General features: G+C 40.4%; 1 protein-coding gene across 3 annotated transcripts in view; it reads left to right on the forward strand.

Annotated features, from left to right (window-relative positions):
• The window catches only part of SORCS1 (sortilin related VPS10 domain containing receptor 1), a 257,123-nt gene that overhangs the window by 69,355 nt on the left and 167,889 nt on the right, over positions 1-19,879 (forward strand). For all 3 annotated transcript variants that reach the window (XM_059477096.1, XM_059477098.1, XM_059477097.1), the window contains exon 2: positions 11,666-11,733. In XM_059477096.1, the coding sequence (XP_059333079.1) occupies positions 11,666-11,733 (68 nt within the window). The remainder of the gene's footprint in view (positions 1-11,665; positions 11,734-19,879) is intronic.

A 19,879-nucleotide genomic window follows, 5' to 3' on the forward strand; every position in this document is an offset into this window, starting at 1 on the left:
TGTTTAATGTGACAGAGTTTGGGGTTTTTTTAGATATCAAAGATACTCTTACTAGAGGGGATGATGAAACCAGTACTGTTTTCTTGCAATGGCTGAAGTCTAAAGGACATAATCTTCCACAGGATGATTTTAATCATCACTGTTGAATGTGGATGACAGCACTGGTCAGATGTTATAAAAAATGGTCAGTGGTTTGGGTGTTGCAGTTTTGATATGGGCTTCTACTCAGTAGCTTTTTGTCCTTTGTTTTTTGCCCTGTGCTGAGAGAGGAAGTCAGAAAGTGACTTGGCTTTTTCATTCCAAAAATACCACATGAAAATCCTGAATTTCAGTAGTTTATATATAGAAAAATAAGAATATCTCCTCCTACATCTCACTTGACATGGAGTGAGGAGGAGGAGGAAAAATGAAGTTCACCAGTCACTTGGGATGTGCCTTTCCTGTGTGTTCTGCCAAAGCCTTGAGGATGTAGTCTGAAGGCAGCTTAGGTTTTTTCATCCTTTAGATAATGGGATTTTAGCCACACATCTTAGCGGGTTAATAAGACTTTGTATGTTGGCTTGTAATATCCTTTGACTTTCCCCTCCTTTTGAGGTAGCTTCTGGATAAAATATGTAGGGGAAAGAGGAGATGTGAGGTGCAAGTTACTGTCCTGCCCCTTAACTTTTAAGAGATGAACCCTCTGCAGCAGACAGACATGTACCTTTCTTTTTATTTTATCAGTAAGAGGCAGTGAACATGTTTAAAAACTATAGCAAAGGAAAAGACTCAAGTTTGAAGGGGAGGAGAAGATGTAGAGAGCAATAAAGGACTATGTATTATCTTACATATTAGTTGTAAATAGTATGGCAGATCACAAGATGGAATAATTAACTTCTGTTGGACAATGTCATGACAGCCACAATTTCAGTTTTTCTGTGGGAATGTGAATGTGCAGCTTGAAGGTTTGTGTGATCTCCTTCCTGAGGAAGTTTTATCAGAGCTGCAGGTCAGTAGACATTCCCAGTTCCTCAAAGTGTTGTTTTGCCACAACAAATTCCATGAGATCCTAGGTGGGAATGCAGCAATAGATGGGTGCAGCTTTCCAAGGTGGAAACCCCTTGCACTGTTGTTATATTGATGCTTGTGCTTGTTGGTAGCCCTGCCCTGGCTTGCTGTCAGAGTTGATGACACCCATGGGAGTCATAAATAAATAACCTGTAATTCATGTTTTGATGACAGGATTTTGTGTATCTGGTTGTTTTGTTTGTTTTTATTCCCCAAAAGAACTGGGGAATCTTACTTTGTATATATCTTCATTTAACAAGTTGTTTTGACTAAATCCTCTTCTCTTCGCTAAAATGCAACAGTTTTCATTCTGACAGCACCAACCTGCTTTACAGAATACAGAGCCCCAGTGAGAATAGACCTTTAACAGCAATTTATATCCCAAGTCTGAAATGTGCACTTTATATCTGTTATGATCCCTGGGTGCCTGTTATGGGATTACTCACATCTTACCATTCTAAGTTTCTTTCCATAAACTAGTGGAAACCCTTGAGTCTCAGGTTCAAGGAATACACTCAGATGAAGCATGGTTTAACAGCTCCTTGGAGAGAAAGAAATAAGGTGGGAAAGTGAAGAATTGATGATCTATTAACTGTTTAAATTTCCCACCTTGAATTATTGACAACATGCGACATTACAGCTTTACAAATTACTGTCTATAAACAGCTTGGAAAATATGACCTTTGCCTTATAATTGGTCTCAAGATGCCTTCCAGCTTCACATAAACAGCTGCTGATGGCATATTTTGTTGCAGCTGGAATGGGTGGAAGAATGCAGGCAGAATTTTCTTGTCTAATCAGGCATATATTATAATTTGTCAAATGACAAAATGTACTCTGTGATTGCTGAAATGTCTCTGTTTGAGACTGGGCTCATTCCTCTGGAGTTTTGGAGTGATCTAATTTTCAGTAACAAAGACATCTAATTAGTTAAGGTTAGCTGTCTTTTACCTTCTGCCCTGTCTCTCTAGAGCAAGGAGATGCTAGAAAGGCCTGTGCTACTCTGATTCCTCCTTTTTCCTGGCCTGTGGAGACCAGTGAGTCCAAGCTGAATGGGTGGTTTGTCCTGTTTGTTCATGGCAAACCAAGTGCACTAAATTCCTGCTTTGTGGGGTTGTCCATGTGATTAACACACAAAGTAAGTATTGTGCTGAATTTGGCCCTGAGATTTCTGCTGATTTGGGAGAAGCTGAGAACACAAGGACTTGATTTTTCATCTTCTCTTATCACTATTTAGGAGTAACAAGTCACCAGGTTAGTATTGGCAGACAGCTCATAAGGCACTTTCTGAACCTCAGGCCTGAGCCAAATTAATTTCTAATTTTACTCCATTCATATGGGGTTGCTCTAAGATGAGACCTACCAAGTTTGTCAATGGACTGATGTATTTTATTATCATTTGTTAGTGTAAGATACATAGGGAATCATAGAGAGTATTTTTGGATGAAAAGGTGTTTGGAAGAATAGATGCTCCCAACAACAGTGCAGCAAAAGAGTGTGCAACATAAAAATCATCTCTACACCAGACTTGCTTGTTTTCTCTGTTTCTGGGAAACATACCTTGTGTCTTTTAATGTGGTGTTGTTCATCACTGACTGAATATCAGTCCAAAAAGTCTATGTTCCCATCTGTGTGGATGCAAAATCTAGTAGGATTGCAAGGAGGGAATAGAAAGCTTTGGCTCAGGTCCTTTTATAGCTAGGCAAGGGTGGAAGTTGTGACTCAACAGAGCAGGTCAGGACCTTGTAAAGACACCTCTTCCTCTGTTAGAGGACAGGGAAGATTAATTTCAAGAGTGAAGACCAAGGGGCTCATCAGAATAAATGTTTCCATCTTGCCTCCTGCAACAAATTTTCCTGAACTCTGCATGCTTGATGTTTGTAATAAAACCAACTTACATAACAGAGCTCTTGTGAGGAGTGATCAATTAATGTTTTCAGGGCACTTTTGGGACCCAAAGGCAAAAGGCACCTTATGGTTGCAAATTTCACTACCCCTGCTGCCCCAGGATGAAAGTTTTAGCTTAAAGATCCAATTTCTTCCCTGGAGTGGGAGGGAGAGTCTATTATTCAAGGATATCATCCTTATCTTTGTTGTAGTTGCCTTGTGGCCATGCAACATCACTCAATAATACTGTCAAGTATTATCTTTTGCTTGTGCCAGAGTGCTAAGCAGTGATTTATTGCTTGAATTCACATTGCTTTCATGAAAGTGATTTGTTGAAACAATAGTAAAGTGCTAAATAAATTATTCATTGCATGCTAATTTTTCACTTTTATATTCTGTAGTGAGCTGCAGAATAAACAATCTGGGTGTTGTTTACAAAGCCCAGGTTTTTGATTGTGTGTATCCCCCACCCCCAGTCTTTCCCCCAGGACATGGAACTTTTCCCAAGGATATCTTCAGCCTTTCTCACCTTGGTTGCCCTTTGGGCTACTTTTCCTCTTCATGCTTTGTTCAGGTAGAGTTGGGTGAATTGTGTTCAAGTAGAGGCTTGGATTACTGGTTTGGGAAAAGCTGTGTGATTGGAGTTCATGGGTATTTCTAAATCCTTTAGAAACTTCTGGGTCTTAACCAGAAAGGCACCACCATAAATGGAGCTCACAAAGCAGGATCCTAGTGGCTGACTGGCATGTTTTCATAAGTCTTTTCTGGCATATTCCCTCTTTCTCTGAGTGTTGTGTGCTGATGTATTTAGCTGCCACTGGCTATGCTGTAAGTCCTAGTTTGCACATGAGATCAGGTGTCTGAGAAACTCCTCAGAAGCAAATTTTTACTTGTAGATCTGCTGGCTTCTCTACTTTCCTTCAGAAATGGTTTCTCAGCACTTGAAATCTTTGTCCCTTGGCAAAGCCCAGAGCCTCTGGAATGTGTCTGAGTGTTTCAGTAGCGAGCCAGGAGCAGGTCAGGCAGAGAACAGCAAAGTGCTTTTCTCCGCTTGACCCTTCCACCCTTTCTGGGTGTCTGCACCAAATCTTGTTTAAGACAAGCTGCTGACTGCCAGTGAATATAATGGGGTGTAAGAGAGGAATTTTCTTTCCAAGTAGTTTAGGGCTTTTCCCTCCTCTGGTCTTAATTCTGAAATAATCCCCTAAAGACCTATGTGGGTATTTGGTGAAATGAATAAACAGAAGGCCACATTTCCCTTTTGAAACATGCACAGAGCTCTCATGCTAATGGCTTTTAAGCATCAATGCAATTATAGTGTGTAATCGATTCTCTCTATAGCAGCTTTTGTCTTCTGAAATGAAACCCTGTCTCTTTCCTAATTATTTGCCTTTGTATTAAAACTTTTCAAGATGACAGGATGTCTATTCCATTGTTTTCGTCCTCCTTCCCATCTTTCCTGCCTGATTCTGCCACTGGAAGAAATTTGGTTATTATATTTTCTTAGAAACCTGAGTATCTCTGGTTTTTTTTCCTACAATAATTTACTTGCTAGATTTTCCTTTTGCTGCTTTTAATTTATTGGGTTTGTGTTTGGTTCTTTGGTTTCGTTAATCATGTTTGGAGCTGCTAAGAAATATTTCCATGAAGCAGATTCTTATTGAATGAAAGAGGAATTAGTGAAAAGGGATTTCAGTGTGGGGAAAAAAAGGACTCAGAGCAGGGAATTAATTCTACTTTAGAAGTTAATCAGCATGTCAGTGGCCAAGGTGTTTTTCTGGAATGTGATAGGCCTAGGTTTGGGTCCTTTTCAAAGCCAGGAAAAGCAGTAACTCAGTGTCTTGACCTTTGGGCTTTAGCTATTACAGTGTCCTTCTCTCAGTCTCTCAGCTTTGGTGGTAATATTTTAAATTCTTTTCAGACTATGACAAATTTCTTTTTCATCCTGATGACAAGCATGAAGACTAGGGCTATCTTTAAAATATTTGAGGGAGAAAGATGCTGCATTTAGCCTCTCTTTATAATAATTTGTGTTGCTGTCTATACTAAAAGTTGTCACCATGCCAGGGACCCCTGCAAGCTGAGTGTAATAGAAACTGCCAAACATCTTGCTCTACTGATTGAATTACTCAAGATTAAGAAAGGAAATACTGGTATCTGTATTTGGCAAACATTGAATTTCTGGCCTACAGGTGGTTTTTGTAGATGCCAAAAGTAGGAATAACTACGTTTTATATACAAATTATATACAATAAACTTATATACAAATTTATATAAGTTCATGAGTCCTAAAGCTACCTATGATAGCTATAAGAGCAAAAGAATTTGCCATGTTCTCTCTTTAAATGTGGCTAAAATTGTATAGCTGGGAAAACTTGCACAAATATTGCTGCGTATAGTTCTGTTTAATTGACCTCAACTTTTTTCCCCCTAAAATTCTGTCTCCCCTTGAGCTTATAGTAAATTTTGGTGTCCACAAAATATAGTGGGAAGGAACTTCCCTACTTATATATACATAATATTTTTAACCTTCCAAGTTTGCTTGGTCCTGTATGCTGAAAAGTTGTGAATAATAAATTCAGTATACTTGTGACTTTACAGATGTCTTTCATATCTCCTCTGTCTCTTTCTTGGATTGATAGTTGGAGTAATTTCTCACTAAAAAAAGGTCATTCCACATCTTTGATCATTCTTGATTGCTCTCTCTGATCCTTTTATTATTAGGCACAATAGTCACAATAGTTTTTGAATTAGGAAGAGTTTAATCTGCTGACTTATGGAAGTTATTAAAGGGAAGCGCCACCCTCTACATGGACAATTTTTAATGCTTTCCCTCTAAACTTCTATCTCTTGTGCCGCAGGTGGGATAGTGGGCAATATCAGACCTTTTTTTGTGTTCATGGATGGCTGCAGAAAAATGAAGGAATTTTACCTTATGGCTTCTTTTTAACAGAGGTTGGTGAAATGGAGATTTGGTGGTTTTCTGTGGTTGTCCTCCTCTGTCACTGCCCCCGTGTTGATCTGCAGTCCATGTGGAAAGCAAATCACAAAAGTCTTCATGACTCCATAGTTCTTGCTACTTGAGTGCTTGGTAGAGGCCCTGATACTGCTGGCTGGTGTAAAATTGCTAAAAATAATATGAAGAACAAGATTGGTGTAAGTAATTTGCCCCAAATAATAAGTTCTCTCAAATTTGTTTTTTTTTTTTAAATTAATTCACGAGCAGCCAGTAAAATTCTCAGTGAATTATTCAGGTTTATTTGTGACTTTATTTGGAAACATTTCTTCACATAGCTGTCTCACCAAACAGCTCATTGAGAATACTCCTGTGTTCTGGTTGTGTTATTTACATTCCCAGGGTTCTGGGTGATATTGGGGAAGTAGAGATGAAGGGAACAGATAGGTGCCCAATTATTTCCAATTTTTGAATGTGCAAACTCTCAAACGTGACAGCCTGAGAATGATAGTTTATTGACTTGTAATGCATAGAAAAAGCTTCAAGTCCTTTAGTTTCCCACTCAATTACATCAGACCTGCAAGCTCGTGAAAACTTAATTTAGTGCTTCTTTGTTATTGACTTACGTTCCTGTTAAGCTGGCGATGGAAGGGATCTCTGGAGTTTAATAAGGGATTCATGGATCACTGCACATTGAGGTGTACTTAAACTGTCTTGATTGTGCCTGGGTATGTGTTTCTCTCTCCCCAATTAGAAGGCAACGTGACTGTTCCATCAGGAGAGTCATGCAAATGTAGTTACACCATTAAATCCAGCTGCCATTTTTTACACAGCTGTGTGTGAAATGTTACAATGCTTTATTAGCCATTAGTCACACTGCAGGCTGCCTGTCTCTGTGACTGAACCTTTTCAGCTGGTGACAGCAGAGCAGCCCAACTGCAGGTGGGCTCTGTTGGGGTCCAGCAGCTCTGCATGTGCTGCATGCTCCTTGCATGGGTGGAAGGCACCACAGGAGAAGAAAACTGTGGCAGCTGCTCTTTCCTCAAGCTGTGACACATCCTGAAGATCAGCTCATAGTGTAGAGTGTGGAGCTGGCACATGACTGAGAGTAGGTGCTTTCTGCTGTGTTACTAGTTGTGGTACAGAATCAAAAGTGGAGTTCATGGAGACCCAGCTCAATTCTCTTATGGTGGAAATTAAAATGCTCTCAAGATTGATTAAAAAAATATGGGGTTTTTTGAAAATGTTCTTATGGTTTGAGGAAAACCATGATGGTGTCCAAGGTGTGAATGCCTTGTCTTTCCCAGAATAGCCACTGGGAATTGATTTCCTTTGGGAGATGGTGAGCCAGGTTCAAGCACCTCTTTTGTCAGTCTGTCTTCCCAGGTGTCTGTTTCTTACACTTTGTCTGAGTAACTAAACCCATTTTTAGTGCTCTATCTCTTGGTAGGTGCACTCACTTTGGGATGTAGTAAACCCAGGATCAGGTATCTTTTGCTCTGAGCTGTCAGTGCAGAAGTGATAAAGTTTTGTTTCTCTTTCCCTTTCCCGCCTGCTATGGCAGAATAATCCACTTCAAGTGCTGATCCTAATGAATAACAGACTTTCTGAAGCCTGGTATTTCTATGCAAGAGGAAGGGTTATCTGTATTCACAGCAGAGCTGGAATAAGGCTGGATTTTTAGTTCCTTTTCATTCTATTTCTAGTTTGCTTGGTTTTTTTTTTTTTTTCTTCTTGCTCTTGTTAGCTTGCATTGATTGGTAAGCGGTAAAAAAAGGAGAAAAACACACAGCCCCAGAAAGCAAAAACAAAGCAAAAAACGAAGAAAAGGCAAGAGACTATTTTCATTTCATTACTGTGCTTCTTCACAGCTCCTATTCTGACATTTAGAACAACATAATATGCATGTCTCTGTTCATTAGGTTCCTCAGTACTACACAGTGACAGCCACAGAGGGTGGGGGAAAAAAGAAACAATCTTAAACATGAACTAACCTTTGCAGGCTAAATAACAAAGAAATGAGAGCAGCAAAGAAGAAAAATGATTTCTGAAAAAGTAAATCATGGCCTTGCATAGGTTACTCAACTATCATTACAAAGGGGGAAAAAGAATAGTGACCTCTATTATATACCTCAGAAATAACTATTTTTCTGCCCAGTGATTTGTTTGCTTTGCACATATATGTTTGAACAGATCTATTAATGGTATTTGAACCACAGTAAATGACACAAGGAGACTGCTGAAACCATGGATAATCTTAAAGACATTTGGAAGCTGATACAGATTCTCAAAAATTAAAAAGCTTCTAATAGAAAAAGCTTTTATGTATTTTTGAAATAGGATACCTATTCAAAGGATAATAGTTCCTGCACAAAGTGGAGATATCAAAGCTGTTAATCCAGAACCCTGGTGCATGTGTTTGCCACAGCGTGGTGTCAAATACAAATCTTGGGAATGTTAAATGCTAAGATTTTTTCCTAAATATACTAGGAAGTCAGGATATAGCAATATTGCTTAGGGTTCTTGATGTAGCTAGTCAGGAACGGACATGCACATTTGGATGGGTCCAGGGATGCCTCTGCAGAATGATTGTTAGAGCTATATCACAAAGAATTGTGATGGAACGCAGCTGGCTTTCTTCCTTCATCAGTTCCAGGACAACTGCAGAACTTTAAGATTGTGTGGGTTTTACTGAAATTTATCGAGGAAGGAAAAAGAAAAAAAGAGACATTCCAGGCCTCTGGAGGGGGAAATATTTTGATTTCTTCTACTGGCACTTTTAATTTTTTTTTTCATTTCATATTCATTTTGGGATGTCAATTACAATTTTTCTCCCGTCAAATGATGAAATTAAAATTCTCAATGGAGTTTTCTTTCATGGCTGTTTTAAGATTTGTAAATTTTCCTCACTTGGGAAAGAGGAAAAATCAGAGTATTTTATGAAAAATAATTCTCAGTCAATTTAGCACCAGTAATTACACACTTCTGATCTTAGTATTCCATAAAATTAGCCTGATTCTAATTCTGGGATTTTACAGTTTCTTGACTGTTGTATGATCTTCCCCAAGAGTAGATCAGCCAGTGGCAAGGAACAGGGATAAAATCTCTACTTTTCCCATTTATTCTTCCTAATTTCTATGCCTGCTCTCTTCAGGTCTGCTTCTGAAACTACCAGATGTCAAAATATTAATTGGGGGAAACATTCATTAGTCATTTATGTCCCTGGTACCTCTGGCAAGCAGAGCAGGAGAGGGCCAAGGGGAGAAAGCAGGACTTGGAAGGAGATGAGGAGCTGTGCAGCTGCTTTGCAGGTCCAGGGAGGCTCAAAGCTGAGGGTGTGTGCAGCTCCCACATGATGTCCCCAAACAGGAGGGGAGTTCACAGCTGCCTTTCATTGGGTTGGGATTCAGAAAGGCTTTATGTGCACATCCCATCCCCTGCTGTGGTCTTCCCCCCTTGGTTTTCCTTGGTTTTTATTCACTTGCTCAGTAGGGGATTTGCAGACCTGTCCAGAGGGTGCTGTGAGGGGTGGCAGTGGCACAGATCTGGATCTGGAGCTGACAGCTCCCTGCTGTCATTGATAAGCATTCCTGGGAGGATGGGGTTGGAAATGCGGGATTTACAAAGCCCTGATTGGAATCAGCCTTGGTGAAGAATTTGTGCCCACCCCAGCTCTGGCTCCTGCCTTGGCTGGGCCTTCCCAGCTTGGCTCCCTCTGCAAAGAGGGACATGCCAGGAGAGAGGGAAGCTCCTCCCTGCCTGCACTGGGGTTTTGGGGAGCACAGGGGATGATGTGCATGTCAAAGTGTCCTGGGGAGCACAGGGGGATTGTGGCTGCTGTCTGAGTTTCCCCATGAGCTGCACTGTAGCCATGATATTTTCTGAAAAATCCTTTCCTTAGGATTTTATTTCCTGAGAAGCTAAGAGGCCTCAGGAACAAAATGTAAACAATGGTTATCTGCTGCTGTGGAATGCAACAGGTGGATCTGTGGTTGGCTTCATGTGGTTGTTTCTAATTAATGGCCAATCACAGTCCAGCTGTGCAGACTGTCTCAGTCACAAACCTTTGTTATCATTCTTTGCTATTATATTCTTAGCTAGCCTTCTGATCAAATCCTTTCTTCTATTCTTTTAGTATAGTTTTAATGCAATATATATAATAAAATAATAAATCAAGCCTTCTGAAACACGGAGTCAGATCCTCATCTCTTCCCTCATCATCAGACCCCTGTGAACACTGACACACTGCACATGACTTGTGTTCATGCAGATAGGAAATGCTTTGGGCAAGCTTTCTCCATGCTGGGAGTGATTTAGGAGTTGTGCTGTAGAAAGAGATGTCAGGGGTGTGTTCTCTGCCCCTGTACTGCTCTTTCTGCTGTCTCCTGTGCTGCTGTGTGTATTGGAAGGAGATAATTACTATGGTGCAGTTTCAGGGTGTGTAGGAGGTAGATGGGCTTTGGCTTTGGAGAAGGCAGTGGTGAGGTCTGTTCCTCCCCATGTGCAATTCTGTGCCAAGCTGGTGCCAGCTGGCTTTGGGCTGATGGGCTCTGAACTTCCTGCAGTCCTTTGCTGCTCAGCCAAATTGGTTGAAGTTAACAATTTTATCAAGGGACCAGGGGGATTGTGTGTCTGTGAGCCTCATTTCTTAGGAACCCAGGCTGAAAATAAGAGGTATATAGATCAGAGGTTTTGTCAGATAAGAGTTGGGTCTCTAATTTGCTGTGGTTTTAATGGGCTAGGGAGGAGGATAAGATATACAGTGAGCTGGCAGGGAGACATGCAAAATAAATTAGTAGCAATAATAATGGTCTGGTAGTTTGTCCCAAATGTAGATCTTGTTAAAGAAGCCCATCATCTTAAAAGTCAGAAGTAAGTTCTTAAAGACACTAACAAAAGAGCAGGCTGAAATCTTTTGCTGCAAATTCATTTTGCTAAAATTACTTCCCTCCCCCTGGTAAGATAATTTTATTCTAGAAGTGCCTGCTTTGGCAGGAGGGAAAAACTCTTTATCAAAAGAGCTAATAAAAGTCATAAACTTGGAAACTCTTCCATTCTGGCTAAGCCTAAAACTTTTCAGTGAAGTTATAGAAACATTGATTGTTAGAGATATTTGAAGGTCCTCAGTTCAACCTCTTACTCAAAGCAGTGTTATCACCAGCTATAGATGAGGTCAGCCATGACTTTGTCTAGCCAGGTGTTAAAAAACTCCAAGGAGGGAGGTTTACAGATGTTCTGGGTAGTCTGCCCAGGTGTTGAACTAATACCCTTATTGAGATTTTCCCTGATGTCCAGCCAGTCCAGTGGTGATCATTTGCTTGTGTCAAATCATTTGCTGCAACCAGAAAGTGTTTGACTGGAGACAGGCCAGTGGGTTATCTGTGCACCACAGCTATGAAAAGGATCAGCAGCTTCAGTGTCTGTGAAACAGAGCAGAAAATAGTCACTATTTCCACTGCACGCAAGATCTCATCTCGTATCCTGAAACTCTGTCCAGATCTGAACTCATTCCCACTGCAGTCTGCCTCCTGGGGTTAAGGGAAGAACCTCTTGGTGATGTCATGCAGAGGAACTGAACAAAAGAAAGGGCCAAAAAAGGGCCCAACATATATCTCTGCAAATTCTTTCCATTTCAGTTTAGGCAATTGCTTTTAACAATTCATTCAGTTATGTTAAGCACCTATTAAAGGAATCCTAAGCCCTCCCTGGGGTCATTTCAGTTCTATGAGATTGTAATTGTTTGAGACTAACCATGATTTCTTCTTTTGCCTTTAGGTGATACTAATTCTGACAAAGCTGTATGACTACAACCTGGGAAGCATCACAGAGAGCTCTCTTTGGAGGTATGGAGATAAATTGAGTTAATAATTACCACCTTACATAAATAGGAAAAGCCTGATACAATTATTTTATTGAATTTAATTAGATTTCTTTAAAAGTGCTGGAAGGTTTCTAGCTAAACTTTCTCTCACTCCTGTCCTTTCATCCTCAAGGACAAAAAGGCTGAAGTCTCATTGTCTTGTTTCAGCCAGATAAGGTACTTCTCAGATATTCTGTCTTTTGATTTCACCTTTCCCATCTTATTCAGATTGAAATCAACCAATTGGTTTACTTTTGGGACAACTGGACAGCCCAAAGTCTTTGTTTACAATGAAGGATCTCGAGGCTGGTCTGCCCAAAATGATCCCTGTGAAAAGCCAGGGTTACTGAGGCTGGGGAAACACCTATGAGAGAGTGTTCAATGTCTGTTGATCAGAACTGATGGGATTAGTACTAGATAATTGATTTCTACTGTGTGAACTTGACTGCTGGACCAGTTTATAGGGAATGTTTTGAGACTTTCATGATTTAAAAGCATATCATGCACTATGTGAACCAAAGGGAAGAGCTGGGCCATGAACAATTTCTTCAGGCAGATATTTGGATTCAATGTGAGCACATGGTGCCTGGATTTCTTTCCCTGAAAAATTAACCCAGAAGCTGTTTCCTCTTTCCTGTGTCCCTGGTACTGCTTCCGTGAGCTGAAAGGGTGATTTTCTCATAGTTTCATCTGTGAAACTCTGGTGAGAAGCTTAGGAGTCTTGTATGCAGGTCACTGATGAAGATGGATAGGCTACTGGCAGGATAGAAGAAAACGTTGGGTATTTAAAACTAAAACCTCTTGTTAGAATGAACTTGTTTTAATAAACTTATATAGGAAAGGAGTTTTCTTTTGTAAGGGAGAATTTTGGGACAGAAGTAGAACAAATAAACTTTTTGCTTAGGAGCTGAGTGGGTTTTAATAAAATGAGAGAGGAGGGAATTGGCATGAAGTACATTCTGAACTCGGGCTATTGCTTCACCCACTGGTCTGAAAAAATAAAACTAAAACCAAACAGACTAAAACCTGAAGAAACACAGCTTCTAGGATTTATTCTGAGCAGTAACAGGAATGCTCAAAAATATTAGTATTTTGTGGGGTTGAATAAATGGTTTTTCATACTGTTATGGGGGGTTACTCAATTAGTCTTTTCATACACTTTGCTGCTATGACTTTCTATTCCTTTTTCTTTAATATGGTACATGCACACCTAAAGGGTCTTTCAGGACTGTAACTTTGGCAATGTTTTTCTACAGGGAGTTTGTACTAGATTGTTTAATTTTTCAGTGGTTTTGAAAAAGAATATTCAAAAATATGAAAAACATTTTAATTTTCTCTGACTACCCTAAATATATTCACCATGGGAAGTACTCATGTCTCCTTTGTCAGTCACTGCATTTCAGTGTGCACAGGCACCTCCTTCCCCATTGCTGACAGTGCTGAAGATCTGCTTCTGTCATGCAGGATTGTGTTGAGGAACTATTTTCTGACTGAAACTAGGACAGCCACATCAGAGTGGAAAGCACAGCTCCTGATGAGATGTATGAATGCAGCAAAAACTGTGCTGATGGCCTTATGCTCTTTTCTGTTTCTGGTTTCTGTGGAGCATTCCACAATGGCACAAAATTTTGCCCTGATTAAGAGGGGAGGGGCTGTGTGGCTGTCACTGGAGGGTGTAACAGAGAGCTGGGACCCCAGCAGTGTTGCAGTCCTAGAGTGAGTGCAGGGCACTTTTCCTGACCTCAGTCCTAATCCCAGAATGTGGTTAACAACATAAAAATAGCATGATGGTTTCCTCTACTCTGGAATTCTATTACCAAAAACTGTCTGATGAAAAGTAAAAATCAGAGTATTTTATGAAAAATAATTCTCAGTCTATTTAGCACCAGTAATTACACACTTCTGATCTTAGTATTCCATAAAATTAGCTTGATTCTAATTCTGGGATTTTACAGTTTCTTGATTCTTGTATGATCTTCCTCAAGAGTACATCAGCCAGTGGCAAGGAGCAGGGATAAAATCATGGTGCTTTTCCCATTTATTCTTCCCAATTTCTATGCCTGCTCTCTTCAGGTCTGCTTCTGAAACTACCAGATGTCAAAATATTAATTGGGGGAAACATTCATTAGTCATTTATGTCCCTGGTACCTCTGGCAAGCAGAGCAGGAGAGGGCCAAGGGGAGAAAGCAGGACTTGGAAGGAGATATGAGGAGCTGTGCAGCTGCTTTGCAGGTCCAGGGAGGCTCAAAGCTGAGGATGTGTGCAGCTCCCACATGATGTCCAAAGCTCACACATGTGCCAAACAGGCTGGCACCAAGACCATAGAAACTGATTATCATAACTGACCTTCCTTCTAGTATTATACTAGCATTCTTTCTTAAGGTTTAAGTCAACCTCAGCCTTCAGGGTAAGGTGTATGAGAAGCTGAATAATTTTCTTTTTGTTTTAGTATATACCAGAGGATTAATATTCCATGAGCTGACTTTCTCAATATCTTTTGGAATGTGTTAAAATTTTTAGTACCTGTGACATCTGAGAACAAGGAATTCCATAAATTATTTGAGGAATCACTTGTCTTGCTTTGAACCCCTCAGCTTCACTTGGCACATGTCACTTATCAGGATTTGACTGCATTTGTATGGCCAACCATCCAGAATCCCTGGGAAATGCTTTGAACTGGGAAATGCTGGAGAACCACAATCAATCCACTTGTCTTTGCAGTGCTCCATTATTTGAGTGGTTTGCCCTTAAGTGCTCATGGCTGCTCTGGAAGCTGCCAGTTCACTTCCTTGGATTTTCCTCTCTCCTGTTACCTTAAGCAAGCCCATGCTGGTTCATTGTGCTCTGTCCTGAGTCTGGCTCTGGTGTTAAAACCCCCTCACTGTGCAGCCATGCCTTCAGATCACTGGTAAATATGCCTATGATGATCCCAGGACAGCTTCTCTGTTCCTAATGTGATGAAAACAAATGGCAAGGTGGGCATATCTTACAATTCTGTGTACCTCAAAGAGGTTATTAGCTGTTGCTCCTCCTGGCTGCTTAAGTGACATGTTAATTTAAATCTCCCAGCTTCTTTGAAAAGGATAGAACAAAAATAGGTTTGAGAGAAGTGGTGAAATATATCTTGAAATTTATTTCATGCCTCTGGGTTTCATTCTGGGGAATGGAAGAGAACATCATCTCATGTCTGGTTTGCTTTCTGATATCAGGAGTTCTGATTCTGAAGGATAGAGGGGAAAGGTAGTTCTGCAGGTACCCACAACTGAAGAGGAATCTGTCTTGAATACATGGCAAGGAAACCTCACTTCTGCATCCTGTGCTGAGTGCACTCTCCAAAGATTGATGAGTGATGAGGGGCAGTAGAAGCATGTTACTGACACGAGTAATCTGTGCTATAGCTGGTTATAAGCACATCTGTCATTCCAAACTGTATTTGGGTGATTTAAGCACTCTTACTGATGGGACTGTAACCACCTATTACCCAACTATGCCATTGCCTACAGGATATGAATCCATCCACTTTATAAACACTTTCCTTCCTGCTAGGATGGTATTTTTTTATTTCTCAGCAAGTTTACTATAGCTGGCTGCAGCACTAATGGGTGGAGATCATCCTTCTAAAACAGCTGACGAGTTAAAAGGCCACTGGTGACAGACATGAAGGGATGAAATACAGTAAGAGAAAAGAGACAGGAAGAATCTGTACAATCTTCTAGATTGTTAAGGCTCTGTGTGCACTGAGCTTTGGATGGCAAGTAAGCTGCTGCTGCTGTACATGATAAATGAAATTTTGCATCAGGCTGGGCCTGATTTTAATTATACCGTTATCCTCTCAGCAGACTTTTTCCACAATTTTAGTTGAAAACTTTTTATTTACTTTTGGTTCCTCTTTTTATAGAAGAGAAAGAAAATGGAGAAGGAAAGATTATCTGTCACTGAGCAATTAACTGAATGTATTGGATTTATTTCTCTTCCTCCCATAGATATCTCTCAGATCAAAAAAAGGATTAAGCTGTGAGAGTTAGGAGAAGATGTTTTTACCAGTGGAGTAAGATAAGCTTGCATTTCAAATAAATAAAAATGTCAGAATTGTGTGCATGGTATCCATGAGCTGTAGACAGCCGTGGGAGGACTAATCTTTTCCTGTTTGTGTAAATATGATGCTCTGGAAAGATGTGCATGAGTGACACTTTCCCTCAGGATCTTGAGAGGCTCTCAAGGCATGAGTGCTGCCATTCACCTCTTTGCCTTCTTACTGCTCTGTATTTAGTCAGAAATGAGACATTTCCTGGAACTTTGTATAAAAATAACAGTAATTAAACTTTCCTTTTCAGACAGAAATTAGGAATATGTAGAGTTTGCTTGGTGTGAGAATATTTTAAATCATAATCTGTTGCTGTGTTAGTTCTGGAAGCTACTGATGATAAACTTGGCACTCCAACATTTTGCCTGAGCTCTGAACTCCCCAGTTCAGGAGTGATTATCACTTCCAACCTGCCCTTCACTGCTTCTAGTTTCTGCATTAAGGAAGCTTCAGCAAAATGCCATAAAGAAATCTCAAGGATGCTGAAAAATACTTATGTCTCATGTAGATCTAGATTTAATTTTCCATATGTAAAGCGGGTGTTGTTTATAGTTGCTATTTTTCTTTTTTATTCTTGGAAAGCTGAAAATGGATCTGTTTCTAACTCTGTTTCTAGCTTTTACATGGCCTTTTTATTTAACCTTGAGCTGCTATTTTAACTCCTCCATCAATTTACTTATTTATTCCTTCCACCACCACCACTGCACATCATGCTGCAATTCTGTCCTTTTAAGAAGGGAATTTGGGTTGTAATCCAGAGAAGAGTCAGAGTTGACCCCAGCCCTGTGGCTAGAAATACTACAGGTGTGTTGATGTTCCTGCATTCAGTTTCCTGGCTCCTTTCCCTCTCTGCAGATGAAAATTATAGCCACCCAGAACTGTCAGTGTGTTTGTGGATATTTTCTTCTCTGGACTAGAGAGTTTTTGAAACAGGAGACATGAAAGCTTGTCTGTATTTGCTTTATGGAGAATTTCTAGGTTATGTCTGTTATTGTATTCTTCCTCCTGGTCCTTTTATGCAGGTTCTTTACTTCTGTTTTGCAGATTGACTGTTTTCAACTCACATTTATCTTCTGCCTGCTAAGCCACACTAATAAGGTCACAATGTGTGGCTTAGTGACACTGTGTGCTCTGCAACAGCAGATTAGGGTCTTTTAGCTGAAGTAGGAGGTAGGAGAAGAAAATACATATGAGAGGAACTGAAAAAGTGAGGGGAAGGAAAGTCTCATTAAGCACATTTTAGCCAGCAGTTTTGTGGGAAAAAGGAACTTGAAAAGGACTATTTGAAAGGCTTTTATCTATAAATACGGTGTCCCAGCTGCCCAGTGTAATTCACTTTTCTTAAATGAATATCAGAGCTTGATAAATGCTGCTACATTATCTCCCATGGGCCTTTAGTGACATTGTAACAATGACATTTCCTTGTGTCTTTGGTTTAATCCTTTTTTCATTTTTTCTCCTGCAAACATAGGAGCCTCTGGCTGCTCTGTGTACGGATGCTGGAGGGTTTTTGGGAGAGGGAAGAATGGGCTTGCACACTCAGCTGTTCATGTAGGAAGCAGTAGCTTTTTGTGGTTTGATCACAGTAGGAGATCTGCCTGAACTGCAAGTGGGCGGGGAATGTGGATCTTTGTGCCCTGAGCGTGGAGCTCAGTGCAGCCTCTCTCCTGTGTGTGGGGACACTCTGTTCAGCCATCAGGACCCCATGGGACCCAACACTTTATAGAGTGACCAATTTTTGTACCTAAGAGGGCTCATTTTACCCTAATAAAAACTTGTAGCACAGTCAACTCTTCTACTTGGCTGCCAAAGTTTCCTTGGGTGTTCTTTTTGTTATCAAAACCAGCTCCAATAAAGGTGAAGGGTGGGGAGGGGCAGCTACCAACCAATCAAAAAAAATGCCCCCAAACCCCCCCCCCCCCCCCCCAAATAATCTGCCTAGGAAACAACCCAAAGCAGAACCTTAGTTTGGCAGCAAACTTAAGTTTTATTGAATTTTACCAATTTCTGCATTCACTTAAGAGTAAGGGCCAGTAAAACCATTGCATTTTGTGGTGGCACATCATATGTTTGCCTGATCAATCTCATGTAAATTCTGCCTTGGATTATCTTGAAGAGTCATATCCTGATATTATGAAGGATCAGATTCAGTTGAGGATTTAGTGATGTGTTTCTCACCCCCTGGTTTGTGAGGATAAAATATTCAGCACTAATGATGATGTAAATTTATTAAGCCTATTAAAAATTTGTTCTCCGTTGCAGCCAGTCATGAAATGTAGGAGTGTTATCAAGTAAATCAGAAGGAATCCAAATCCATTTTCTGCATGAAAGAAACATGTAAATCAAGATAATGAATATTAATGCTGACATATATTAGCAATATACTGTAAATAACAAATGCACCACATTCATGCCACTTAAAAGGCATACAGTGTTTCCACGTACTTTGTCATTTTTACTCTGCAAATTAGATGATGAACTTCCATATCTGTTTCCTAGGCTGTACCTGTTTGCTCAAATGATGTTGGTAAAACATAACAGAAGTATCTCTGGTTCTGGTCCACAGGGTTCATCAGTCAGCTGTGGCTGTGTAATAACTGCAGACAAGCTAGACTGGAGCTGATGTCTAGGGGGAAAGACAAACCACACAGTACTCACCAGTTCATAAACAGAAAGTAAAACACCCTTTGTGTTCTGGTATTTCCATTCCTGTCATAGCTCCATGCAGTCATTTTGCAGAGCTGGGTGGGTAAAATTGTACTCATCTCTTCAGAGGAGTATATCCACTTCTAGTCACCAAAAGGAAAGAATATATTTGGGGCTGAGCTTGAGTTAACAGGGAGATACTTCAGTTGAAAGCATTTTACAAGCTTGAGATCTGACTCTAAGGTTTTCAGATCCAGGTGCCAAATATTTTTGCATCTGAACCTCAGGAATTATCCAGGCAAACAGTCAAAGCTTATTGTTACTGCAGAAAGAGCCAGGCAGATGTCATTAGGTCTTTCTTGGAGGACTTAGTGAAGCATCTGGGAAAGATGTGCTGTAAAATTGTATATTTAAATATGTATCAATGGTGTGTTTGTTGTGCAGCATAAACTGACTGTCATTTACCCTGAAACAGAGTGGCCTGCATGGAACTATCTTTTTTTTTCTCTAACTTACCAAATAATAATTCGTCAAAATGGAAAAGGACAAATAAAGCTCACAATTAATCAATTAGTGCCTTCAATAATGGTAGCAAAGCTGGCTTTTGAGCGTGATCCTGCCAGTAGTTCCTGTGCCAGTGGCTGCTGTTCTTGTGGAGTGGGGTTTGTGTCAAAGTAGGACATCAAGGCATGAGCTGTTTGGTAGGAAGGCACAGAGTTCTTGAGGAAGGCTGAAGCTGCTGGTTGAGACTGAGCTCTGTGTGTGCACAGAATTGTTGGTGGATGTTGTGCAGGTCACTGGGGCAGCTAGGGCAAGGAAGGGTCACTTTGCCCTTGTCATTAGGAGGTACCATTTGAGGGCCTGTGTGTACTCAGCACTGGGAAAGTTTGTCCTTGTGTGACAGGAACAACGTGGGGGAGACTCAATTCCTGGTGAGCAAGGAATTAATTTGCAGCTCGAGTTCCCCTTATGTAGGAGGAGGCATGGGGGAATTCAGGAACTTCTCTCTCCTGGCTGGCAGCTCCCTGCTGCTATTATGCCAAGTCATTTCACTGGTGAGATGCATTAAGAGGCAGAGGAAGATGTATCCTCCTGATTATGAATATCACTTGTAATGTGCTCTGAACTGATACTGTGCTTTGCCAGTGGGAGGTAAAAAGCTATTTCTTTTCACCCATTTTCCCCTATCCCCCAAATGAGTTTCTTCTGCAAGGAAGTTGTGTGAATTTCCCTAGCATCCATTGTGGTATGTGCTGTGTAGTTGGGTGTGAAGATAAAATCTCTTTTCAATGATTCTGCAATCTAGATAGGTGGGAGTATCAATGAGAGTTGCTGAGTTGAAAAGGAATCGAAATTCAGAAACACCACATGTATTGTGCATTAAATGACTTCATGAGGA

Source organism: Ammospiza nelsoni, chromosome 8 (genome assembly GCF_027579445.1).
Source record: "Ammospiza nelsoni isolate bAmmNel1 chromosome 8, bAmmNel1.pri, whole genome shotgun sequence".
Lineage (NCBI taxonomy): Eukaryota > Metazoa > Chordata > Aves > Passeriformes > Passerellidae > Ammospiza > Ammospiza nelsoni.